The sequence below is a fragment of the Ictidomys tridecemlineatus genome, chromosome 3, assembly GCF_052094955.1.
Source record: "Ictidomys tridecemlineatus isolate mIctTri1 chromosome 3, mIctTri1.hap1, whole genome shotgun sequence".
Taxonomy (NCBI): domain Eukaryota; kingdom Metazoa; phylum Chordata; class Mammalia; order Rodentia; family Sciuridae; genus Ictidomys; species Ictidomys tridecemlineatus.
Window position 1 is genome coordinate 214,268,134 of NC_135479.1, and position 27,744 is coordinate 214,295,877.

General features: G+C 40.0%; 1 protein-coding gene across 13 annotated transcripts in view; it reads right to left on the reverse strand.

The window, feature by feature from the left end:
* Positions 1-27,744, reverse strand: part of Hsf2bp (heat shock transcription factor 2 binding protein) — an 84,351-nt gene that overhangs the window by 51,054 nt on the left and 5,553 nt on the right. For 12 of the 13 annotated variants that reach the window (XR_013437101.1, XR_013437104.1, XR_013437103.1 and 9 more), the window contains exons 4-7: positions 17,098-17,201; positions 11,657-11,806; positions 9,651-9,783; positions 632-749 (exon numbers count right to left, since the gene is read on the reverse strand). Coding sequence is in view for 10 of the 13 variants with exons in the window: in XM_078044725.1 (XP_077900851.1) it covers positions 632-749; positions 9,651-9,783; positions 11,657-11,806; positions 17,098-17,201 (505 nt within the window). In the remaining 3 variants the exon portion in view is untranslated. The remainder of the gene's footprint in view (positions 1-631; positions 750-9,650; positions 9,784-11,656; positions 11,807-17,097; positions 17,202-27,744) is intronic. The other variant, XM_078044729.1, reaches the window with a different exon arrangement.

A 27,744-nucleotide genomic window follows, 5' to 3' on the forward strand; every position in this document is an offset into this window, starting at 1 on the left:
TCTGAGCAACTTCAAGAGTAAGGGTAATAATGAGTTATATGGCTCAAAGCTGGGGGCCACAGAGAAGGAACGCAGATAGCCTGGGTAGGATTCAGCCAGCAGCCTGCAGATGTCTGAAGTAGATTCTTCCCCAAGCCTCTGGAAGGAATCCAGCCAGGCACCACCTGGATTTCAGCCCCATGAGACCCCTCAGCAGAGAACCCAGTCAAGCCCGCTCAGACTTCGGACCTACAGAACTATGAGATAATAAATATGTGTTGCTTTACCTACTTACTTTGTCATAATTTGTTAGACAATAGAACATAAATACAGATTTTGGTACCTGGAAGTAGGATATTTTCATAACAAACACCTACTGAAGTTCATTTTGAGACCACTCATATAACTCTGAAGTGTCACTTGATAGTATTGAGGACTCACTGATTGTCTAAGGTGAGGACATTCTTTTTCTTAATTTATTTTTCTAAAATACTACTTAAGTATAGTGCACCCCTTAAATTCTCCAGGTAACTTATTTCTTCTATTTTTTAGAATGATTACCAGATCAACTATTTATTTGAAGAAAGGCCAAATCAGCATATTCTAGGTAACATGTAATATCAACAGGAATTATTAGCTATTATCTACATACACTTTAAGTTTGGTGCATTGTCCGGGCTTCAAGTCCCCCAGCAGCTGCAACATCGTGTCCAAGAGCACCCGACTGGAATTAACCAAGAATTCACGACCACATGCTATTGCAGCAACATCTGCAACAGAGAAGAAACAAAGCATCAAGATCATACATGCTTCAGAATCTGCAAAATTCGGGCTGGGGATGTGGCTCAAGCGGTAGTGTGCTCGCCTGGTATGCGTGCGGCCTGGGTTCGATCCTCGGCACCACATACAAACAAAGATGTTGTGTCCGCAGAAAACTAAAAAAATAAATAAATATTTAAAAAAAAAAAAAAAAAAGAATCTGCAAAATTCTGTCCCGATCGAAGACCTGTTGCTGTTTTTCTCCTAAGAGAACTAAGGAAAAGAGCTGATGAGGCATTAAAACCACTGTTGTTCACAAAGCGGTCATCCCAGCACCAAGGACAACCACCAGAGTTAGTAAAGTAGGGAGCAATGTCCATGTGAGCAGCAACACCTCCACTGCTTGAGCACCTTGCCCCATAGCAGAGATTGCTGGCTATCAAATCTAAACACAAGGTGGGGGTTCATGACAGTCCTGAGACTGAACATTCTAAAATTCACTTTTACTCCTGTGAGCATTTTAACTATGGCACAAAACTAAAATAATATGAAAATTGATTCTGAATATATATTTTTCCAAAATGTTATAGTCTGTTGTGATCAGTAAGCATGTTTCTTCATGCCTAAGGCCCAGCCAATCAGCATGGAGACCAGACCAAGTCGTTATACAGGGTCCAGGGGCTAATGCTGGCCCTGTCAACATCCCCAAATACCTGTGACCCAAGTATATGATGTACCTATGCAAAAGAGTTGTCTTTAGTTAGGACTGACAATAAAGCAAGATTCAAAGTGACTAAGAGTTGTACATGGGATGAGTGAGCCAGGGAGAAGCCAGGCAGCACCCTTGTCTTTCTCCTGGCTCTAATGGGATGTTTTAAGGATCCACAGTTAAGTGGGATGTCTCCTCTGCTGCTGGTAAATATCCTCTACCAGTTTAAGGAAGTTTTCTCCTATTTTTAGTTTGCTAAGAATAATAAAAAATGGAGGAAGAATTTTATACTTATCCTGCCTTCAATTAATCATAATCTGACTGCAAAATATAAAATTTCATTGATGCTATCACATCAAATGTACAGAGTCAGATTTTTCATGTTCCTGTTTATTTTGTTTATCTGGATTGAGAAGAACCATGTGAGGTATATAAAATCTCCAAATCTACTGTAACTTTTCCCATTTCTCCTTGTATTTCCAGCATTTTGGCCTCATAATTGCTATGTCACTTGGTACATAACTTCACAATAGCCCTAACTTTATCAAGGACAAAACCATTCCTTGACATAAACTTACCTTCTGTGTTTAATTCATTTTAACCTGACAACTGTATTATCTAGCCAGTGATACATTCCAGCATTACTAAAGAAATATTTTTTAAGGGAAAATGAAGCAGTTAAGCATTTGGCATCATTAATATACAGAAGGGAAATCTAAGGAACTTTTCAAGGAGAAGCAGCATTCAGAAAAGCCTAGAAGACTGCCATCAAAACCCACCAGGAACCATCAGCCAGCCGTAACTCTAGTAACTAGCCCACAAGGATGTCTCCGCGATAAGCCATTCCCCAACATAAAGAGCCAAGATGTCCCTTCTACTGTGACTCATTTGTAACCACAGAACACAGCAGAATTAATGCTGTGTACCCATCACTAGGTAGGATGAAGCCTCATGTTCCCACCTTGGTTCCTTGTCCACTTGCTCTAGGAGCCTGCACTACCTGGGGCTGCCATGATGAAGAGACTACACAGAAGAGAGGACACTGATGTGACCCAGAGATTCCACCAGGTTAGAGAGAAAAAAGACACCCACCAGCCCTCACTGTCCCACCCTACAGCAGCTTGAGACATCCCAGTTGAGGGCTTAGATATTAGAGAGTAGCAGTAAATTTTCCTGCCCAGTCCTGATCAAGTAAAAGAAATTTTGTTAATGTTAAGACTTGACATTTTGGAGCAGTTTGTTACATAGCAATAGTAAAACAGGAACACTACTACTTCATCACTGAAAATAAAGAGCAGAGCAAAAAAAAAAAAAAATTATCTTCATAGCAGGCAACAGCTCCCAACACACCAAACTTTCTGGCAAATGAGGTCCCATATCATATCCAGTACTGTAATAGCAAATACCAATTTTGCATTTCACTATATCATATGAATAATTAAGCACAAACCGAAGCATAAAATCTGAATAAACTTCTACAGATAGTAAGTACCAAGATTCATCAACCTGTCAGAATTCACATTTATCTTACATCATAGTTGGCACTTTATTTACCAATATCTAATCTGTCTGGAATACTTACCTGTGAGTCAACTCATGACATATAGAATTGACTATTATCATCCACCATAAACAAAGAACTGGTTTGATTTTCTTTTTTTTTTTTTTTTTTTTTAAGAGAGAGTGAGAGAGAGGGACAGAGAGAGAGAATTTTAATATTTATTTTTTCTTAGTTCTCGGCGGACACAACATCTTCGTTTGTATGTGGTGCTGAGGATTGAACCCGGGCCGCACGCACGCTAGGCGAGCGAGCTACCGCTTGAGCCACATCCCCAGCCCCTTGATTTTCTATTAAAATGTTTTTCTCTTGATTCATTTTCATTAAAATGTTTTAAAGGTATTCTAGAGATTACTGTAGTGATTATATAATTTTTAAAAATGAGTCTGATGTAAGGTATAAATACTGAAAAAATATGTAGATTGAGATGTATTATGTTGAATATTTTTGCTTTGGGTTGTAATAATCTTTTCAGCAATAAAGATAATAAGAGAGGGGCTGAGATTGTGGCTCCTCGGTAGAGCACTTGCCTAGCACGGGCGGGACCCAGGTTCGATCCTCAGCACCACATAAAAACAAAGACATTGTGTTGTGTCTTGTGTCCATCTACACCTAAAAAATAAATATTTAAAATAATAATAATAAGAGAGTACTAGTATAATGATAGACACACTAATCAATGGTTCCAAGATAAACCTTACATTTAAGGCCAATTAACTCTCCACAAGGGTGCCTCAACAATTCTGTGGAGAAAGGATAAAAAAATAACCTTTTCGACAAATGCATGTGCACAGGTACTAAGCCAGATCCCTTCCTCCACTATACAAAAATTAATTCAAAATGTATCAAAGACCCAAATGTAACAGCTAAAACTATAATAAATTCTTACAAAGAAATACAGGAGTAATACCGTATGACCTTGAATTAAACAATGTTTTGTGAATTGTGAATTGCTGCCAAAGTTGCTATAAACAGCTAAACCCACCCCCACCTCTCTCAGCTTCCTCTTGCAAAGAAAGCCTGAGACAGGACCTCTCTCAAATCTGGAGAGAAGCGAAGGGGGCAAGGCAGGGGCAGGACAGGGGAGAAGTCAGGAAGTGTGCAAAGGTGGACCAGAGGCAAACACCAGGGACATGGATCTCTGCCCCACCCCTAGAGGCCACAAGAACATCAATGAAAGACCAGGTGTCCTAGAGACATTTCAGGTCTTCCTGCAGTAAAGCATCTGCTTTCTGCCAGGCTGAGTCAAGGTCCCTTGACTCTGCCTTCTGCGCACACTAGCCCTGAGCCAAGGAGCCTTTGATGGCAGTCACCAGCTTCAGAGACTTGCTCTCCATAGCCATTATCTCTCTTCTTAGAGTGAACTAACTTCCCAACTACCAAAGAACCCAGTGAGCTAGAGAGTCCCTTGCGGCGGAAGTACAGATAGCTGGGAATTCATCTTCTGGTCTCTCCCTGAATTAGAGATACCTGGGCTTGTAGCCTCAAATGCCATAGTACTCAGGCTATGAGAGTCATGATCAGGATCTCTGCATCCACAGTAAGTGGAACCTGGAGTTGGGTACCACACCGCTGAGACTCAGATTAAGACTTTTTGGAAACAGGAGTCAATGACCTAACTGAGATCCACAGATGCACAACATTTGTGACAATGGTTTCTTAATGACACCAAAAGCATGAGCAATTGAAGGAAAGATAAACTGGATATAATCAAAAATAAAAAGTTTGTGTTTCATAATACACTTTTGAGAAAGTGAGAAGAACTCACAGAATCAGAGAAATATCTGCAAATCATATATTCAACAAGGCACTAATATCTAGAATATACACAGAGCTCTTACAACTCAATAATTAAAAAGAAAGTCCGATTTAAAAACAAGCAATGGAGTTGAACAGATATTTCTCACAGGAGATATTACAAATAGACAATGAGCACATGAGAAGATGTTCTCATCATCATCAGCCACCATGGCTATGAAAATCAAAACCACAATCATACACCACTTTATATCCACTAGGATAGCAATAATCAAAAAGTCAGATACTAAATGTTGGGAAGGATATGGAAAAACTGGAGCCTGCACATGCTGCTGGTGGGAATGTAAAGTGGTGTGGCCACTGTGGAAAGATAGTCTGACAACTCTTCAAACAGTGGAACTGACCCAACAATTCCACTCATAGCTATATACTTAATAAGAAAAAACACATGAAAATATACCCACACAAAAATCTGCACAAACATATCTGTACAATCCTTATTCAGAATAACTGCAAAGTGGAAAGAACCCAAATGTCCATCAATTGATATATAGGCAAACAAAATACGGAATACTCATTCATTGGAATATTACTCATCAACGAAAAGGAAGAAAGCATCAATATGTACTACAATGTGAATGAACTTCAAAAATATCCTGTCAAGTGAAATAAGCCAGATCAAAAAGAGCAAATGAAGGGTCACACACTGCATGATTTCATTTATAGAACCAAAACAGGCAAATCTATAGAGATAAGAGCTTGATTTTTGGATGGCCATGCTGAATGCCAGGAATGGGGTAATGACTAAAGTAAATGAGGTTTTTTTTGAGATGACAAAATGTTTTTAAAAACTGTGATATGAATGCACTTCTATATGAATATACTAAAAGCCATTCAAATAATGTACTTTAACCATGAATTATCCAATTCACATATGGCATATGAACTGTACCTCAATTGAGCTATTTAAAAGTAAATTAACAATAATGATAGAAATATAATTTTCACGTATAATGTACTACTGGGTTGCTACTACTCGTCCTGGACCTATCTTCTATAAACCTCTTTTACATGCAAACACTAACACCACACTCTATTTAAAAAAAAAAAAAAAAAAATTAGTAAAATTCTGTATGTTTTCTCTAACATTAACATTCTGGCCCTGTTTTTGCTGTTTGGTTTTTGTTTCTTTGTATTTTCCTGAGCAAGTGGTGACAAGCTTCTTATCAATTCATTTACTTAGCTCTTGGGGGAACAGGAAAGAGTCAAAGGCTGTGGATAGTCTCTACCAGGGAGATCTGCCTCTATGCACTGTTTAGAGGAAACCCCCTAGAGATGAAGGGAATGTTGGTCCTGCTGGGAAGTGATTCCTCAAATTCAATTTTCCTACCACTACAGGTAACCTTGCTTCTGTGCAAAAAGTCAGCTCAGAGAGAAGCACCTGTGACTGGAAGGCTGTCTGAAAGAGTTGAGTCTACTGCCCCCTGTTGGATATCACTAGTCTACAAGAGCCAAACGATTCTGTCAGATGTTCCCGCGTCTCTTACAACTCGCTCATGTAACCTTCCACTGTAGAGTGAGTACTGTTAGGAAGTCCAGTAAGAAAAATCAATGGTAAGGTATACAGTGATATGCTTTGCTTCCAGTCAAATGCTATAACTTATTGCTCAACATGAAGAAAAACCTCCAAACACAAGTACCTGCGTCCCTGTGGTTATCTGCAAGCACAGGCCCTGCTTCTTTAATTAGTTCAGACTTTCTCCCACAATGCTACACTGCACTCACTATAAGAATACTCCCAGCATCTTTCATTTTTCCTGACCTGTAACTGTTATTCTAGTGCCACAATGAGAAAAACACTTCTTCCGTCTCTGGGACACACCCCTGCAAAATTTTTTCACCAGATTCATTTTGCAAATGGCAGATAAAAGGTACTGCAGAGCAGGGTATGGTGGCATGTGCCTGCAGTCCCAGCAACTCTGGAGGCTAAGAAGATTGCTTGAGCCCAGGAGTTTGAAACCATAGGAAACCTTGTCTCAAAATATTAAACAGAAGGATAATTTTGAGAGGATCATAAAACTGTTGCATACACAACTTATAGTTGATCTGAATATTATATGTGATTCAAGAATCAAGGGCTGGGGTTGTAGCTCAGTGGTAGAGTGATCTCCTTGCATGTGTGAGGCACTGGGTTTAATCCTCAGCATCACATAAAAAATAAATTAAAAAATAAAGGTATCGTGTTCATCTACAACTAAAAAAAAATTTTTTTTAAAAAAAGAAATAATCAAGGAATTAACCAGGCTCCCAGAATATCTATGAGGAAAAACCTACACACTTAGACAAAACATCCAGATAAATCACTGTCAGTCTTCATCTTAGCTTCTCAGACACCATCTACCACTGAAGCCATCCAAGTCTTAGGCCAACTGTGACCAGCTTAAAAAAAAAAAAAAAAAGTAATTCCTATACCAGGTCCTGCAACCACCTAACAACACTTATTTTAAAACACTAATAGTCAAAGACATAGATCTTCTAAGATCTATGAACAAATACCAAATTCATAATCCCCCTTTCAAAGGCAGACCTAACCCCAATACTACCCCTCTCCTCATCCACCTGAAGCTAATTTTTTTTTTTTTTTACAGAAACAGCATGGCACACAGCATGGTGTCCCATTCTCTAAAGATGGAAAAGTGAACAATACCCAGAAAGTTAGTCCACCAGAAATCCAAGCTACTTCATTCAAGTCTTCAGCCCAGATGTGCCCATGTAAAGGACACATGGAGCCCCACAGGGTCTCTGTGATCCAAGATGTATTAATCTCCTCTGCCACTCCACTAATCCAGAAAACTCTAAGGCTGAGCTAACTAAAGAGGAGACATAAGTTTCCAAATGAAAACTCCTAGTCCCACCAACAATAACTCATGATAGAGGCCCCAGCCTGTTAACTGAAAGAAGAACATACTCTAAGCAACGTTTACAATTATCCAAGCCGGTCTCTGAAAGACATATAAGAGAATTCTGTGACTAACAGATAATATAGATAACAAACGTCAAATTCTTCTCAACTAGCAAGAACACTCATATAATGAGACAACATCTAACATGTCAGAACCACACCCACAGAACACAGAAACCAAAGAGCCTTCAGTGATCTCAACAGACTTCTCAACAACCACCTCCAGTACCCAGATGACCATGAAGTTCTCTCTACATGCGTGAGAGTTCAGGCCATGGCTAGGGCAGTGGTTCTCAAAGTGGCATGGGCAGGGGGATGACATTTGTGTGGCTACACTTGAGATTTGCTACTGGCCTCCAATAGGCAGATGTGAAGGACAAGGCTAAACATCTTACAATGCATAGGACAGCCTGCCAACAGAATTATTGGGCCCAAAGGAGACAGGCTATCCAAGACATTCAGTCCTGGAAGGCCCACAACCTATCAGAGCCAGTCCTCTGATCCAGCAGCCCAGGCCCACAGTCACTGGCCTCAGAGCACCTGCAACTCAGTGGACCTCAATACAGCCTTTAGTCCTCATGCCAGGATCACTGTTAGGAGGACCAACTGGAAATACACAACCCTTTCCTTATAGTCAACTGACTGATGATCAACTACACACAGGGCTCCTCCTCATGGGAAGGTGCATCAGTGCAACACTTTCTCCCCACCCAGCACACCTGACTGATGACACAGTGCCTCACAGTGATGTCCCTGGCTCAATTCAGTGCCCAGAGGAGGCCTTGTAGAAAACACACACTGCAAAATCTGACACCATGCTGCTTACAGGGGGCGGGGTAGTGCCTTGTCTTGGAAACACATGGGGAAGGAACAGGCTAGCTGTAAGATGGTCCAGGTCAAGGCTACAGAACACGTTTCTTCCCACAGAGCCACCCTATGCCAACTCCCTCTCCACTGCCTAGAGTCTGAAATATTTCTGCTCAGCTCCTCTCCTGACAGATGATCCAACAGTTGACCACAGAAAAAGCAGAAGGAAACTGTGCCCATCATGCACAAACTGAAAATCAGCTCTCTACAAACTCACCTTACATCCAGAGGGTTCAATGACCGTGGTAAGGATCCTGACAGTCCCCAATGGTCTCCCTAGAGTTTGAGCAGCACGAGGACCAAATGGGGCTCAAAGAATCAACCTATGACCACAACAAAGATACCTGCATACTGAAAAAAGACTGATGTTCCCAAGACATGGAGAAAGTAGACAGGAGAAGGCGAGTACAGCCACGGTGGCAAACAGCCTGGCACTTTTCCTACCTACTTCAAAAAGTGAAGCACAATTGCCACAAGACCCTTCTAATCCACACCCAGGTAACTACACACACAGCTGAAAAGACAGCCACACAGAAACTTGTACACAAATGTTCACAGCATCACAACAGCTATCACTCATCACAGTTATCCCCTAGAATAGTCTGCTATGGAATTTTACCAGAACTCTCAGGCAAAGACAGAGTTTATGAGCTTCCAGGAGCACTTCACTAGAGACAACCTAAATTTTGGGAATGTGATAAAATGAGAACTCAAGTGAAGCTCACCTTAAGGCTCCTTACTCCAGCTAGATATTAGTCAAATGATGATAATTCCAAAACACAAGTAGCCAAATGTACATTTTAGTTTTTTTACTTCTATTTATACAAATGACAAGCAGAACACACAAAGTACTCTGTTTCCTTAGATCATTCTTAATAACTGATATTTATCAGAATCCCCTGGGTGGGTGACTTTCCAAAATATACACACTCCAGATCTATAGTCAGATTCTCCAGGCTGAGGCCCCACGAAGATATCTGAAAACGTCCAGAGAGGTCACGCCCAACTGTCACCACCTCTGCACATAACAGCCACTAAGTTTGAGAAGAATCACTTACTTGTTACAATTCCAGCCAAAGCAAAAACAAACTGATTTTCATCAGAATCGAGCTCCTTGACATCCCCATCCAGTGACTTCACAAAACTTTCCATTGTCTGGCCAGTGATGCGGAAAAACTTCAAAGCTTTATCCTGAAATTTTGGAAATGGAAGTATCACATCTTTTCCCAGATACTAGTGTAGAAACATTTTTAAAGTGCAGGATACAAAAAAACCTAGTTTTAATTATAGAAGCGATATTTAAAAGACTATCCCTCTAATCAGAAATGATGGCACAAACCTATAATCCCAGCAACTTGGGAGGCTAAATCAGTATTGTAAGTTTAAGGCAAACCTTGGCAACTTAGTGGGACACTCTCAAAATTTATAAAAAAAAAAAAAAGGGGGGGGGCTGGGGATGTAAATAACTCAGTGATAAAATGCCCCTGGGTTCAATCCCTTGTATTAAAAAAAAAAAAAAATTACCCCTCCATTTAAAGTTCAGAGAAAACAGTTTGGGGGAAGTGAAAACAAGAAAAATAACCCTGAGACTCATCGAAAGACATTTATAGATCTATATGAATAAAGGAAGTTAACAAAATGATGAGAGAATTAAGACCAACTGACTCAAAACCATAATGGAGAGCTGGGGTTATAGCTCAGTGGTAGAGCGCTTGCCTAGCACATGAGGGTCCAATCCTCAGCACCACATAAAAATGAAAGTTTTGTGTCCATCTATAACTAAAAATATTTTTTAAAAAAATAATAATAATGGAAACCAAGTAAGGTGGCACATGCCTATAACCCCCAGCTATTCAGGAGGCTGAGGCAGCAGGATTAGAAGTCTGAGGCCAGCCTGGACAAGGTCCTGAGTAACCAAAGGAACTTCTTGGGTGATTAAAAGAAATATCCTAAGGCTATACTATGGTGGTCTCCAAGTTAGTTTTCTAAAAACCATGAATCACACAATGGGTGGGTTTTAAGGTATGGAAATCATACCGTACATACTCAACACACTTTTTGAAATATATTCTCATCTCTCTGCCTAAAGTCAAACACCACTATTTCTGTAAGTGCTAAGTAACACACTTCTGGTTCCCTGCCAAAGGCGCCCGTACCCCTTGTTCCCTCTGTGCCCAATCCATCCCCAGGTCTAACCCCACGCTCCATGCTGTACTCTTTCCCTCAGCTGTCAGCTCTGCCTCAACCACATGATTCTCATCTGGGACTCTTTCTATCTCCTCCAAAGGGGGTATGCTAATCTTCCTGTCCCATCCAAAACTCTACCACTCCATCTTCTGACCCATCTTCATTCACTGCCAGTTAATCTTCCTAAAATTCTACTCTTGTCCTATCACTCTTATACTCAAAACCCTTAGAGAACCTAGTCCTCCTGTAAGATAAACTCATCACCCTGGTATCTCAGGTCACAAAACCACATTCCAACCTACCTGGAAAGCCTTATCTCCCACTACCCTCCACTGCGTCAACTGACCTCCTCACTGTCCTACAACAGACAGACTTATGATCCCGTGTCTGATTACACTGGCTCTGTCGTCTTGAGCTGCCCTTCCCATTTTCTGCCATCTCTAGTCATCAAAGCCCACTTCAAATTCTCTTTCTAGGGAGTTTCCCAATATACAGATACATAAAAAATATATACAAAATCTCTAAACACACATGCACCCATGACAGTTTTTTACAATATTCAAAAAACTAAGTACTCCATTATCCATGAGATAAAATACATAAAAGAACTTTAACCTTGTTAAGCTCTTCACATATCAAATGACCATACTAAAGTGGTATGCCCATGGGTGCTAGGAGACAAGAGATCATGTTTCATCATATTAGATGTCTCCAGAGCACCAAGTTACAAGGGACACTACACAGTAGGTATGTGATGACTAAGGATGCAGCTAAAGCAAACGGACAACAGCATATATTCAGTCTCTAAATGTTCTGTCTCCTCCAAGTCACACGAGCACATTCAAACAATACCCAGACGGCCACTGGCCATGCTTACTCCTCCCAGAATGGCTTTGACAACTTCCTCGCTGCTGGAGACACCCCACAGGAGGGTGCAGGCGGCCGCTCCCATTTCTGTACAATATTCTGCCTGCTGTAGGAGCTGCTGCTTTGCTTCATTCAGCTGCTGTCGAAGAGCCAGCTTCTCCTAAATTCACAACAAAATAAAATCAGAAAAACAGACACTAGCATTTGACTTCAAAATTCCTCTTCACAGATATTTTTAAAGAAATGCATGCAGAATCATAGAAAAAAATGGCAAATGAAAACTAGTCCTGAAAGAGTTGCAATCCACATCTAAAAGTTTCCAGTCCTAGAAAAAAACATACTACTGCATTTAAGTTTATAAATAATCCAAAGAGGGCCTGGGGATGTGGCTCAAGCAGTAGCGCGCTCACCTGGCATGCATGCTGCCCGGGTTCGATCCTCAGCACCACATACAAAAAAAAAAAAACCCCAAATATGTTGTGTCCACCAAAAACTAAAAATAAATATTAAAATTCTCTCTCTCTCTCTCTTTCTCTCTTTAAAAAAAAATTTTAAAAAAATAACCCAAAGATCTGAACTAACTGCTTTAAGAGAAGTGAAAACAGGAGGCAAAACTCAGGTCCCAAGTGTCCACAATGAGAACAGCATCACAAGGATGCCTGAGCAAAGTAGCAACCTAAAGTTCAAGCCTCTGCCATTAAGAGTGCTACTGCCTCCCAATGGCTCACTCCCCTGTCTAAATACCACCTGCCAGAGCAGACACTGAGGTAAAGGTACTCATTCACCCAAATGGACTTGAGGAATATGAGCACCATAAAAAGATTGCTTCCAGGCAAACGCATCCGCAAATCCTCATGAGAATATGATCAAGGTGCTGGTGAATATGAAATACACACCTGTAAAGCCAAACAAGGAACAAATACCAGAACTTAGAGCAGGCAGGAAAGCTACAGCACAGGCGCAGAAGGGAAAGTAAAGGTGGGTGTCCCACAGACACCCTGGCACCATGCAGTGTACCAAGACAGCAAAGACCAGGAGATGGTTCTTACCCTCCCTTCAGTCTCTGCCAGGCTCTCTTCAAAGGGAAAGACAGGGAGCTACCCTCCTGATGGACCCTGACCACATAAGCATGCCTCAAGGATTTACCTTTGGGTAGGACTGAGCTGATGCAGGGCTTCCTGCCCTCTCCAACAACTAGCACCAGGTCCATACTTCCCTGATGGCTGGAATTCCCTTAAAAGATGACAGCCTTTTCTGATATAAAAGAGAAACTGACCTGGGAGTGTGGCTCAACAGTAGTGTACTTGCCTAGAATGCATGAGGCCTGAGTTCAACCTCTAACACCAAAAAAAAAAAAAGAGAGAGAGAGAGAAACTAAAAAATATAAAGAGCTAGTTAAATTCATTTACACCAACATAATTAAATAAGCCATAAAATCAAGGTATATTGGATGTGTTAGGTTTCTTTAAGATACGTAAGCACAGGCCAACTAAAGGAAAAGGGCTTTTCACCTGGGAGAGAAAAGGGAAACAACCTGTGGCATGAGTCAAATACTTCTGACCTCAAAACTTTCCAGCAGGTGGTCCACTCCTATTCACCTAAAGACCACACGTCTGTACACAGAGACTCATACACAGTCACACAGATATATACACTTATTTTAGGACAAACATGGTCACTGAGCCTATGACAGAAGCTAATGTTGCTTAACGTCATTTATAAACCCTGGAGCTTTCATGCTGGGCTTTATCCTAAAGCAATCTAGATTTTAGACTTCAGGTGTGTGTCACTCAAGTCATGGAGACACACACAAAAATTCTGTCTATCTGGATTTCTAGTTTTTCTCACAATTAAAGCAGTCTGCATTCCAATAAGTCGCTTTTGGCAGTTCTTCCACAAGACCACAGAAGAACCTCTGAGATGAGAAAGCAGGATTGTCCTCCCACATGGTCACATTATGACAGCTGAGGTGATATAATCCAGCACAGAGCTAAACACATAGTACAACATCAAAAGAAACTCAAAGAACCCAGCCAGGCATGGTGTTACAGTCCTATAATCTTAGCAAGTCGGGAGACTGAGACAAGAGGACTACAAGTTCAAGGCCAGTCCGAGAAACTTAGCAAGACTCTGACTCAAAATAAATTTTTTTTAAAAAGTCTGGGGAATAGCTCAGTGACAGAGCACTTGCCAAAAACATGTAAGGCCTCGGTTTCACTTTTGAGTACCATAAAAAGACAGAAAGAAAAAAATTCAAACTCATGTTTAAAAAATCCAATTAGAGCATGTGCAAAAGACATTTCAGAGGAGAAAACACAGACAGCAAACAAGCACAGGAAAAGACATGCCATTCACCATTGGGATATACAAATTAAAACCACAGCACATCTAACAGAATGTCTACAATAAAAACCTAGGCATGGTAACACGTACTTGTAGTCTCAGTTACCTGAGAAGCTGAGGCAGGAAGATCCCTTATGCCCAGGAGTCTGAGAATAGCTCAAGCAACCTAGCAGAACCCCATTCTTTGGGGGGGGGGGGGAAGGATGGCTAAAGTAAAAAAAAAAAAATAGTGATAACAACCAAATGTAGGTTAGGAATGTGGAGAATATGACTCACTCATACATTGCTGGCCATAATATATAAATATATAATCATGCAGCCACTCTGGAAAACAATTTGGAAATTTCTTACAAAACTAGTCATGCACTTACCCTATGACAAAACAATTATACTCTAAGGCATTTATCCAGAGAAATGAAAATACATATTCATACAAAAACTCATAGGAATGTTCCTAATACCCTTATTAGTGACAGCAAAAAAATTGGAAACAATCTGGATTGTGCTTCAATGGGGAATAATTTTAAAAACTGTGACATATCAACACCATGGAACATTATGAATATAAAAGAACTAACTATTGATACATGTAACAACTCAGATACATGTGAGCAAAAATACCAATCTCAATTGTCACTTAGTATGTGATTCTATTTTTTGGACAGTCTTGAAAAAAACAAAGCAATGAGATGAAAAATGCATTGGCGACTGCCAGGAGCTGGGAATAGGGAGGGGGTGGGTGTGGTCACCCACCACAGGATAGGACAACTGGAGCCTATGATGAAGGAATAGTTCTGATGGTTACATAAATCTATAGATGTCCTGAGATTGCACAGAACTACATTCACATGCGCACACACAAATAAGTATGCACAAAACTGGTGGGGTAGAAAGTCTAGGAAAGGGCTGGGGATGTGGCTCAAGCGGTAGGGCGCTCGCCTGGCATGCGTGCAGCCCGGGTTCGATCCTCAGCACCACATACCAACAAAGATGTTCATACAAACAAAGATGTTGTGTCCGCCAAGAAATAAAAAATAAATATAAAAAAAAAAGAAAGTCTAGGAAAAACATGTGAGCTTGAATAAGGTGTGTGGATTACATCAATACAAATTCCTGCTTTTTATAGTTACGCAAGATATCACTGGAAGAACGAGAAGAAGGATATAGGGACCTCCCCTAGACTTTTTGTAACTACCGGTGACAGCTGCCAAAGAGAAACGGCCTAGTTCTAGGAAACTTGCAGGGGCTTCCATCTGTATTAAACAGAAAACTCAAAAATAGAAAATATTTTAAGCTAAAATAGTCTCACATTTTAACTAAGGTCAAAGTACCACAACAGTAACAGTACCCCGATGATCTGAAAGTAGTTTACAAGGCATTTACTGGAATGACTTATTTTAATCATTACATTTGGAACACCAGCAAAACATCCACTTTTTATATGGCTACTGACTTTTTAAAAAAGGAAATATTTCCCAGATGTAGTGGTGAACACCGGTAATTCCAGCAACTCAAAAGTTCAAGGCCAGAGGTTTGTAAATTTAAGGCTAGCCCCAGCAATTTAGTAAGACCCTGTCTCAAAATAAAAAGGGCCATGGATGTAGCTCAGTGTTAAGTGCATCTGGGTTCAATCTCCAGTACCAAAAAAAAAAAAAAAGAAAGAAAGAAATGTAAGAATCTGCTCAATCTAAGCTTTGGCTTTAACAAGGCATCTCAGCAATTTACAGAAGGACAGGACTAATGAACTACACTTTTTACATATATCAAATTCTTTCTTGTCTGCCGGTCATCTTCTTTCAGACCATGAAATGTTTAGTCTGTAACTAACCAACTGACATTTTAGTTTATCATGATCTAAATAAAATATGGCAAAACTAAACTTCCAACCTTAAGTATGAGCTACTCAATCTAACTCAAATTTAAGAATAAAACTCCTACCAGTTTCTGCTTGCTCAGTTTTGGAAACCTCTACAGAAACCACAAACATTCAAAATTCCTTTGTGTGAGGAGGTGGTATGAAACCCAAGTTAGCACACAGGCAGTGTGAGCTTGGATCAGCTATGTAACTACCAGCAGTGGTACTTGCTGATACCCCTGTGGAGGGAGAAGCACAAGACTTGGACAGCTGTATACCCCCTGCCAGCACAGAGTAAACATCCAACATACACTAGCTGCTATTATTAGTACTATTACTGTTTCATTATTCTAAATTAAAAGGTATATAAGCCCCCAATCAATCTAGTTTTACAGAAGAATAATTTATGCCACTAATTTTTTAAAATATTTGGAATATTATAGCATCTCCTAATATCAGAATAAAATATATTTGGTTATTTCTAATATATCATCAGAAGATACCTAAATCAATTATAACTACTTCTGGTTTAATATCTCCAATTATAAGTCATGATGTACACAATATTTTCTCTAGTGTATTACATTATGAGTCTTTTATGCTTCAGAGCAGACTTTTAGATACAAAAATAAAAAGGGGGCTGGGGATGTGGCTCAAGCAGTAGCACACTCGCTTGGCATGCGTGCGGCCCGGGTTCGATCCTCAGCACCACATACAAACAAAGATGTTGTGTCCATCAAAAACTAAAAAAAAATAAATATTAAAAATTCTCTCAGGGCTGGGGATGTGGCTCAAGCGGTAGTGTGCTCGCTTGGCATGCGTGCGGCCCGGGTTCGATCCTTAGCACCACATACAAACAAAGATGTTATGTCCGCCGAAAACTAAAAAATAAATATTAAAAAAAAAAAAAAATTCTCTCTTCCTCTCAAAAAACTCAGGGGCACTAGACCACTGAACCGCGTCTCCAGTCCTATTTTGTATTTTATTTAGAGACAGAGTCTCTAAATAAAAAGACTGGGGATGTACCTCACTGAGTTGCTCAGTGCCTCGCTGTTGCTGGCTTTGAACTCGTAATCCTCCTGTCTCAGCCTCCCAAACTGCTGGGATCATAGGCGTGCGCCACCATGCCTGTCCAGTAATACATACTTTTAAAAATACAATCCTTTGGTATTAAGAGAGAAACTGTTAAGACCTTCTGCTCATCATGAGCAAAAAAGTCCTGACTGGTGAAGAGCCAGTGTCGAGCACCCTACCTTCTTCTCCCTCCCGCTGTCGGCCTGCACCGTTTCCAGGCGGGCTTTGAAATGTTCACAGTCCAGTTTCAGCTGCTCTAATTCTTGCTCCTTCCTTTCCAGGTCTAGGAGAAAGAGACATAAAATACTCAAGACATGCCAAATCATGAATCTCTCCTAAGCATCATTTGCCCAATCTTCCTTTGGTAAAGCCTGCACTGACTTCTTAGCTGAAGTAGTTAAATTTCTGATATCTAAGCAGTCCTTGAGTAACCAATACTCTGTTAAGTTCTTATCAGTTTTTAGTCCAGAGGAGAAAGTGCTTCTTTTTTTGTTTTGTTTTGGGCTTTTGAGGCCTTAGTTTACTGCCAGACATGAACTCAAGGCTTCAAGAAAATGGTATTTAAAAAACTGAAGGCAGAGCAGAGAAGCCGACTGTCTCATGGTTCCCCATGAAGCAGAAGGCAGCTCAGTGAGTCGATGGTGCCAGCACAGGCTGATTCATACAGCAAGTCCCACCAACTGGCAGACTGACTCAATGGGAACAACTGCAGAAGCAGTCAATGGAGGAGGGAAGCAACAGAGATAAAGAGGAGAAAATGCTGTAGTGGAGGGGTAGGAACTAGTCATGCTTCCTTTCCACCACATTCACTTAGTTGATGAGTCACAAATGGCCTAGAAAAACAACTTCAAATATTTTCATTTTAGAAATACCGATGTTCAAAAAATCAAATACCTAACATAAGTTTTTAATTGTTTTTTTTTTCCAGAAGGGTTGAGAAATCAGCTGGGAATTTTGGCTTTTGTCAGTACTAAGGGTTGAACTCAGGGCCTTGTGCTTACTGAGCTACATCACCAGCCTTTTTATTTTTTTATTATGAGTCAAGGTCACACCAAGTTGCCCAAACTGGCCTTGAACTTGCAATCTTCCTGTCTCAGTCTCTCTGGTAACCAGCAACATAGGTGTGTACCTCCACATCCAGCAAAATCATCCATTTTTACACTCATATATTCCAAGATTTGAGAATAGTGCTAAACACTCAGTATAATGTCTCTAATTCAACAGTGATTCTCAAACTTGAGCATATATCAGAATCAGGATTTAGGGGCTGGGGATGTGGCTTAAGCGGTAGCGCGCTCGCGCCTGGCATGCGTGCGGCCCGGGTTCGATCCTCAGCACCACATACAAAGAAAGATGTTATGTCTGGCGAAAACTAAAAAATAAATATTAAAAATTATCTCTCTCTCTCTCTTTAAAAAAAAAAAAGAAAAAAAAACAGAATTTAGGCTCTATCCATGGAGTTTCTTATACAGTGGGCCTGGGTAGACCTGAGAATTCACATTTCTGATGTCTGAAAACCCACACTTTGAGAACAACTGCTTCAGGACAACAGCTGTCATCTCTCATCACTAACAAAACGAAATGAACACAAGACACATGCAGCATAGGCGAGCATGGGAACTCGGCCACCACTTGGTGAAGGAGCAAACACAGAGGGTAAAGAAGGCCTCAGTGGGCTGGGGATGTGGCTCAAGCGGTAGCACGCTCGCCTGGCATGTGTGCGACCTGGGTTCGATCCTCAGCACCACATACCAACAAAGATGTTGTGTCTGCCGAGAACTAAAAAATAAATATTAAAAAAAAAAAAAGAAGGCCTCAGTGATAAGGGAAAGTCTCAGCTAGAAAACAATGTTATTCCACCCTCAAGGAGAAAAGTATAACAAACAAGTCCTCATTTAAGAGCAGACAAAAGAGAAGGGGCAGGTTGCTGGGTGTGGAGTCACATGCTTGTAAACCCAGCTATTCCAGAGGTTGAGACAGGAAGATCACAAATCTAAGGCCAACCTGGGCAACTTAGTGAGACCTGGTTTCAGCATAAAAAATAAAAAAGGATGGGGATGTGGCTCAGTGGTTAAGCGCCCCTAGGTTCAACCCCTGGTATCAAAAAAAAAAAAAAAGGACTGGAGATATAATTCAGTGGTTGAGTAGTTGCCTTGCATATACAAGCTCCTGGATTCTATCCCCAGTACCATAAAAAAATGAAAAAAGTGAGAGGGGACAACGCTTTAACCTAGTGGTCTGAGAAGGCTAGAGAAAGCCCAGATAAACTCCTAGGAACTGCTGAGAACTACATGGCATTCCAAAAGCTCTAGAGGAAGAAACTAAGGCAGTCTCTTAAGTTTTCCTGCCAAAGAAGAACGATTAGAACCTAAAGGTTCATATTCAGACCAGATAGATTACAAAACTAGCTGGCAAAGCTTCTCTTAAAATGTTTCTCAGAAACTAGGATACCATCACTTGCATTATTTCTTCTTTCCTAAATCAGAGTTGTTTTTTCTGCTCTTTTAAGATATGATGAGCTATGACATGACTTTTACTGTAATTCTTTTCTTTTGTCCCACTAATCCTAGATAACCTAAGAAATCAACTATCAATGACTAAGATGCTTTAAAAACCATGTAGTTACATATCTGTAGGTGTTGAATAAAAATAGTATTTATACACATGCACAAATACATAATCATATATAATATACATACCACATGCAGTCACAGACAAAAAAACAAAATGTAGAAAACTAAGACAAAACTATCGGTAGTTTAAAATTTCCTCTTTGCAGTTAACCCTTAAAGTTTGCTTCCATTATTAAGGTACATATTGCTTGAACACAGTAAAGAAAACAGAAAATTACATCTCTATATCTTTATTTTGTGTAAAAATCTATAGGAATTCTGGCCACCCAAAAGACTTCTTTCACTAAGATAGCTTTATGATCTCTTGCTCTCTTGGCAGATTATGACCTTACTGTAGATTAACATACAAAGCCACAGGGTAACCCCCACTCCAAGTCAGTGATGAGGGAGCCACCCAAGCACACTCACTGAGCCAGCAGTCCCTTTCCACTGTGTGAGGCCGCCACCTTGTGACCAGATGGGAGCACTGCTGCCCACTCCTAACTATCCTACTTTTCAACCTGGCCCACTGCTTGCCACCTACCCCCATGAGGGCAGGGATTTTGTTTGGTTTTATGCTAAACTCCAAGAATATGGAATGCAGCAGGTACTAGCTAAATATCTGTCACATGGATAATTTCACTTTTTTATATATCCTTCCTCCTTACCCTAGAATAGAGAAAAACATGTAGCCATTTATTATCTGTAGCCTCTAAATGAAAAACTATATTGCTTTTGCAATTTTTTAAAAACCCAGGGAATAAAATAATATAGTAGTCAGTGATACATTATATCTAGTCAAGACATTATTCTAGCAGAGCATGGTAGCACATTCCCATAGTCTCAGTTACACAAGAAAATGAAATGGAAGGATTATAATTTCAAGGCCAGCCTGAGAAACTTAGTGAAACCTTGTTTCAAAATGTAAATGTAAATAAATAAATAAAACATAAGGGGCTGGGGTGTAGCTCAGTGGTAGAGCATCTTCCTAGCATGTGCAATGTACAGGGTTCAATCCCCACTACAAAAAAAAAAAAAAAAAAACAGACATTATCTTACCCAGCCCTTGGTATTAAAATGGGGCCTGCCACCCAGTCTCAATTGTATTTTAGTTGCTAGTTCTCAGCACTCAAAATGAAGATGAACTCTCAATCTAACTATGTAAACTGAATGGAAAGCAAGGCTTTAGAGATTTGTTATACAGAGAAACCACAAACCATTTCAACACCAATGCATTTTCTAAAACTATAATCCTTATTTCATAGTCTATTTTTTGTTTGAGTTTTTATTGCAGTACAGAGTATTAAACCTGTCACTGTACATGCTAGGCAAGTGCTCTATACCTTGGACTACCTTGGCTATATCACAATCACTTCTATTTTATTTTGAGACAGGGTCTCACTAAATTGTGTGCCCTCAAACTTTCAATCTTCCTTCCTCAACCTCCTGAGTGGCTGGAATTACAGGTGTGCACCACCACACCCTGCTTAATAGTTTTAATAATATTAGAATGACTCTTTTTTTTTTAAGTTGTTGGTAGACTTTTATTTTATTTATTTATATGTGGTGCTGAGAATAGAACCCAGTGCCTCACACATGCCAGGCAAGTGTACTACCGCTGAGCCACAGCCCCCAGCCACAGAATAATTCTTTTAATGCTCAATTTATTCATAGGGAAGGCAGAGAGCTTTAAATGAAAAGCAGGACTTCTAAAACACTAATCAAAGAAATGAAGACCATCCAGAAGGATTAATTTCTACCCTTTAACACAAGGCATATTTACCACAAATCACCAACCATCTTCCATTAATATATTCACTTTTATGAATCATAAAACAAAAATAAAGGCTTTTTAATTAACCATTAACTTTTATCACTCTCTGTTAGGTTCAGAAAAGAATTTAGAGTATATTACTGATGGGTTTCATTTCTATTTTGAACTGAGATTTGGGTAGTATATTAGTTTCCTGAGGGTGTGGTAACAAAGTACCACAAACTGAGTGATTTAGAACAATAATGTATTATTTCCCAGGTCTAGAAGCTACAAATCCAACTCAAGCCATCACAGGGCCATTCATTCTCCTAAACCTAAAAGGGAAGGATCCTTCCTTCCTCTTCCACCTTCTGGCAGCCCCAGACAACAAATAGCCATTTCAGTCATATGGCCTCTAGGAGGTACTACTTAGGCTGCATTGTCTGTATACATCTTGATCTTCCCTGCTCTCATGTTCCTTACAGGCTACAATATACTCAGTAGAGGACTGAGAAGATCTCACTGCATAAGGCCCTCCAGTGGTGCCTGCAGTCCCCGTTACCCAGCTCCCTGCTCCACGTCATGAGTGCCCAATCTCTTAGGGCAATTTCTGGAGGCCAGCTCTGCTGTGATGCCATCCTCAGCAGCTCCTCACTGCTGTAACCCACACAACAACAAGGTTACAGTATCTTCAGTGGTGGACTCTCAGATAGTCATGTGCTCTTCCTCCCCATATCACAGTCTTAATTGCAAGATCTCAAAGTTAGAAACAACAACAAAAGTCCCTTCCTTCCACAAAGACCCTCTACCCAGCAATGAAATGTACCGCAAAAATAATGCTTGTGATTTAAATAGAACTTTGATGATCTCCTTTGGTGTACTCCTTATAGGTTCCAAAAATGTTGAAAAGGTGAAAAAAAAGTTAATATTCCAAAATTTATTTTTTTAAAATGAATAATACCTCAGTTAATAAACTTAAATGCACTTGAAGTCCTAGCATCCATCCTAAGCCAGCCAAATACTTTAATTAGCTATCAAAATTTTTAAACAAATCAAAGGGAGGGAGGAAGGGAAAATAGAAAGACTAATCAGAATGTGTTCCCATATGGGTACAGCCAGTGTATACGGCACTACCTGGCTTCACTACCTTCTTTTACCTTCACATCAAACTCCCCAACTTACCTAGAAATCAAGGAATGGATCAAATCTTATCCTTTTTATATTCCCTCACTGCCTAGCAGTCCTTGACAAATATCAAGCATATAATTAAAACTAATCTTAACTAAGAACAGAGCAGGGAGGAAGAGCATGAGAAGATCACCATTAAACAGGGACGAAAGGTGGGAGGGAAAGGGAGAGAGAAGGGAAATTGCCTGGTAAAGGAAGGAGACTCATTGTTATACAAAATTACAGAGGAAGTGAAGGGAAAGGGGAAAAAAAAAACGAGAGAGAGAGAAATGAATTACAGTAGATGGGGTAGAGAGAGAAGATGGGAGAGGAGGGGAGGGGAGGGGAGGGGAGGGGGATAGTAGAGGATAGGAAGGGCAGCAGAATACAACATACACTAGTATGGCAGTATGTAAAAAAGTGGAAGTGTAACCGATGTGATTCTGCAATCTGTATACGGGGTAAAAATGGGAGCTTATAATCCGCTTGAATCAAATGTATGAAATATGATATGTCAAGAGCTTTGTAATGTTTTGAACAACTAATAATAAAAAAAAAATAAGTAAATAAATAAAATTAAAAAAAAAAAAGACTAACCTTGCTCATCTCAAATGAATTCTGCTGAAGTGTTTCCCAACCAGAGTTGAGGATTTTGCTTTTTATCTATCGATAAACAGTAGTGACAGAAATAACTGGGCAATCTGGAGTGATTTTCAAATACTACATGACTCTTTCCTCTCCATCTTGCCAAACTTTCACATTCTCTGTGCATAAGTCCCTTTCGATTTTCTTTTTTACGCTCTCCTGTATTCCAGGTAGCCCCACCAGTCCACCCTGCTTTGTGCCTTAAAAGGTTGATGTCAACATCCACAGTAACTGGCTCCTTGCCCTATGGCTGGTTTCCTGCTGTATGAAGACAGGGCAGGCCCCGCAGGAAACCAGACGACAGCAGAAAACAGGTTAAGTCAACTACTTCTTAACTTCAGTGCACTCTCCCTGCAGAACTCCATCCTATAGAGGCACACCTCCCACTCAGGGGGTAACTCTCAGGCTCTGGCTCCTCCAGGTCCAGGGCAGTGGAGTAACCACACTCCACTCTTGCCAGTTCCTGGATGCTTCCCTCCAAATGCTGGCTCCCATGACCCAGCAACAACTTTGCAAGTCACCACTTCTCTGTACTCTTATTCCTTTTATTCTCCACCAAGACATGAACTGATTCATATGAAGCCCAGGTCAAATTAACAACCTGCTCTTCATACTTACTTCTCTTCCACTCTACTTAGTTCTTTCTCTAGTTCATACTTCTATGGACCAGAAATAATTCTTCTCGGGGCTGGGGATGTGGCTCAAGTGGTAGCACGCTCGCCTGGCATGCGTGCGGCCCCGGGTTTGATCCTCAGCACCACATACAAACAAAGATGTTGTGTCCACCAAAAACTAAGAAAAAATAAATATTAAAAAAAAAAAGAAAGAATTCTTCTCAGAGCTAAAAGAGAGGTTCCCCTTGCTTCTCATTAGAGCAACTTCTCAGAAAGTTCACCTTAAGGTGAAACATTTCAGAAACCACACCGTGAAATGGATTTCAAGCTGCTGCCAAGAACCTGAGTGACTCAAAATTACAGTTCTGTACATAATTAATATGTCCATTTTATAATATCTTTAAAACTTACTTAATTAAATAACTTCAAATTTATAACAAAACTCAGGAGAAATATTTCAATGCATGTGGACCTAATCCTTCCTGAGACCTCTGCACACTCAAAAGCCATACAGGCAAAGAAACAGCAAAACTAGACAGAGCATCTAACAGTCCCATGAAACTGGGGGACTAAAGTGTAGGGCTATCAAAATGTAGGGGTATGCCATGATCCTGGAAAAAATGGAAATAGACAAATGAGCCCACATGGGCATCATTTCTCTCCTTACAGAACTCAGCAGTTTGTTAAGACACAGAGAGACTGTAGAAGCAAGCACTGAATAAAGAAGCCAAGATGCCTGGCAGAGCTACAATTATGCCCATGGCATGCAAGAGATAAAAAAATGTTAATTAAGGACTGCCAAGGTGAGAAGACTGTGGTAAACTGAAGTCCCTTGAAGTATTCTTGCCACAAGAGAGAATGAATTAGAATCAGGGCAGCTGGAACTGATAATAGAGCCAACCATGAATCAACTTAATCTCTGGTTGAATGAAGGTGATCAACTCTTACTCTCTTCTAATTGTCTGGCAGAACCCTCCCCACCAAAAAAAATCCTTGTAGGAAAAAACACCATCATTCAGAGTGAGATTTCATGTTTAAAAACAACAACAACAAGGGCTGGGGATATAGCTCAGTTGGTAGAGTGTTAGGTTCAATCCTCAGTTGCACACACTCATACACACACACACAAAAAAAAACAAAAAACTGTTAACCAATAAAAAAAAAAAATCACTATGGGCTGGGGATGTGGCTCAAGCAGTAGCATGCTCGCCTGGCATGCATGCGGCCTGGGTTCAATCCTCAGCACCACATACAAACAAAGATGTTGTGCCTGCCAAAAACTAAAAAATAAATAAATATTTAAAAAAAAATCACTAGGCCTACCAAGAGGAAAAGCAGACCACAAAAGTAAACCTAATATAACTCATATTTACCAGATATAGACTTCAAAATAATTGATTAGTATGTAGAATACAGACCACAAGAGAATTTCATCAGAGAAACAGAATAAAGAAAACCAGTCATGGTGGTATATGCCAGTAATCCGAGTTACAGAGGAGGCTGAGAAAAGAGAATCTCAAGTTTGAGGCCATCATGGGCAGCTTAGTGAGATCCTGTCTCAAAATAAAAAATGAATATTAAAATAAAAAGGGCTGGAGATGTAGCTCAGTGGTTAAGTACTCCTGGGTTCAATACCCAGTTTTGGGAAAAAAAATTAAACAATATATAATGATACTAATAAAAATTAACAAAAAATCCAGAATCTGACCCACACATATATGGCCACTTATGACTTATGTCAAGAACAACAATGGGCATGGGGAGGGTGGGAGAAGACATCCTGTCCAAAAACAGTGCTAGGTCAGCTGACCACACAGGCAAGTACTAGTTGAAAAAGACATGGACAATATGGATTACACATCATCATCACAAAGTTCTACTGACAAAGCTGATAGAGGCTAGACGCTGGTAGACAAACCTAAAATTTTTAAAAGATAACTTTTCACTGCTAAAGAAAATTAGTTTTGTCAAATCTTCTGCCTGTGTATCATGGTTACAACAGTTGATATGCACTGCTGATATTTTCAATGACCACAACAAGCCTATTTTAGAGTAATAACATTTAAATATATTTATTAAATAAAAATTTTAAGCTTTTTTTTTTTTAGTTGTTGATGGACCTTTATTTATTTACTTATATGTGGTGCTGAGAATCGAACCCAGGGCCTCACACATGCTAGGCAAGTGTTCCTCCACTAAGTCACAACCCCAGCCCCTTGTTAAAATAAATTTTAAGATGTTGAAACCAAAGTATGTCAGAAATGAACCTGAAATTTTGTTTGATGTCAACAAAATTAAATTAGTTCAAAACCCCTGAAACTCTGAATATCTAATAAACTACCACCAAGTTGTCAAGTGGTACTTTTTATTTTTTTTTTCAATTACGCATTTATCATCTCAAATGCAGCCTGGCATAGTAGCATATGCCTGTAATACCAGTTACTAAGAAGGCTAAGACAGGAGATATTACGTTCAAAGCCAGCCTCAGCAATTTAGCAAGACCCTGTCTCAAATAAAAAATAAAAAGGGCTGAGGGTGTTGCTCAGTTGTACAGCCCCTCTGGATTCAATCCCCAGTACCTACTACCAAAAAATTACAAAACACAGCATAATACATGAAAAGCATTTTCAATCTGATAATGAAGATTTAACAGGCTTTTTCATCATCTCTCCCCAAGATGAACACTCACCAATGAAGGAAAGCATCTTGCTTAGCTATATTAAAACAAAACACCCAGATCAGTTTAACTGGAAAGAGCCCTTGTTGCCAGGTAAGCTATCTGAAAACTACCATCTGCAACTTCTTGCCTCTGTAATTTGTCTTTCTGGCTACTTTACTGCTAAAACTAAAAAGAGAAAACTGGATGCAGACGATAACAATGCAATTGTCTTCAAAAAGCCCTATTTTGTCTTTCTCACAACACCCTTATTGTACCTCCTTATTACATAAGTAAATGTTCTAAAGCTCAATTTTTAAAAACAACATGCAGGAGCTGGGATTTGTGGCTCAGCGGTAGAGCACTCGTCTAGCATGTGTGAGGCCCTGGGTTTGATCCTCAGCACCACATAAAAATAAATAAACAAAATAAAGGTATTGTGTCCAACTACTTCTAAAAAATATTAAAAAAAAAAAAAAAAAACCATGCAGGGCTGGGGATGTGGCTCAAGTGGTAGCGCACTCACTCGCCTAACATGCAATTCGATGGGTTCGATTCTCAGCATCACTTAAAAAATAAAATATTGTGTCCACCTAAAAACTAAAAATAAATATTAAAAAATGCAAAAAATACAATTTTTACATGTTTTACACATAGAACCACCATATACTACGTGAAAATTTATTTTAAAAGCAAAGAGAATTCTTCCAGGTGAAAACAAATTTTTGATACCTCCTGTTGGATGAATAAAAGATGAGAAGGGATAAGAGAAGATACAGAGTAAGTTGTCACTGTGAACACTGTGGTTACCCCCACTTTACAGGCAGAAAAACCTGAAGTGGGGGGTTACACATAATCAAGGACAGAAGTGGGATCAACCCAGTTTCTTATTCAAATCTTCCAATACCTTTCCCAAACTCACCAAGCAATGGTGATTATAAAGTTGCCAGGGTGTGAACTGGAGCACACTCTGCATTACACCAAAGCTCAAGTGGTCCCCACAGCTGGGAGATACTATCTATGGAATAGACCACGCACTTTGGAAGAGTTTTCTCAACTTAAACTTGCCACAGCCTATGAAGTAAACACTACAGTTCCTATTAAATAGACAGAAACACATTGAGATACTAGCTTGACAGTAGGACAGATGGCTCCCCTCACTCCACAGTTGCTTGGCTGATCTGAGCATGACTATGTGTCCATGCTTCATCACCAGGACTAGTGGTTTCTTTTCATGTCCCTCCTGCTCCATTCAGACTCAAAGTTCAACAGAGCCCAGAGGCTCCCTTGAGGAACTATCACTGCTTCTCTCCATCTCCCACCCAACCCCTCCAACCTATCCTATATTCAGATGCAAAAGCCATCCCCCTGAAAATATG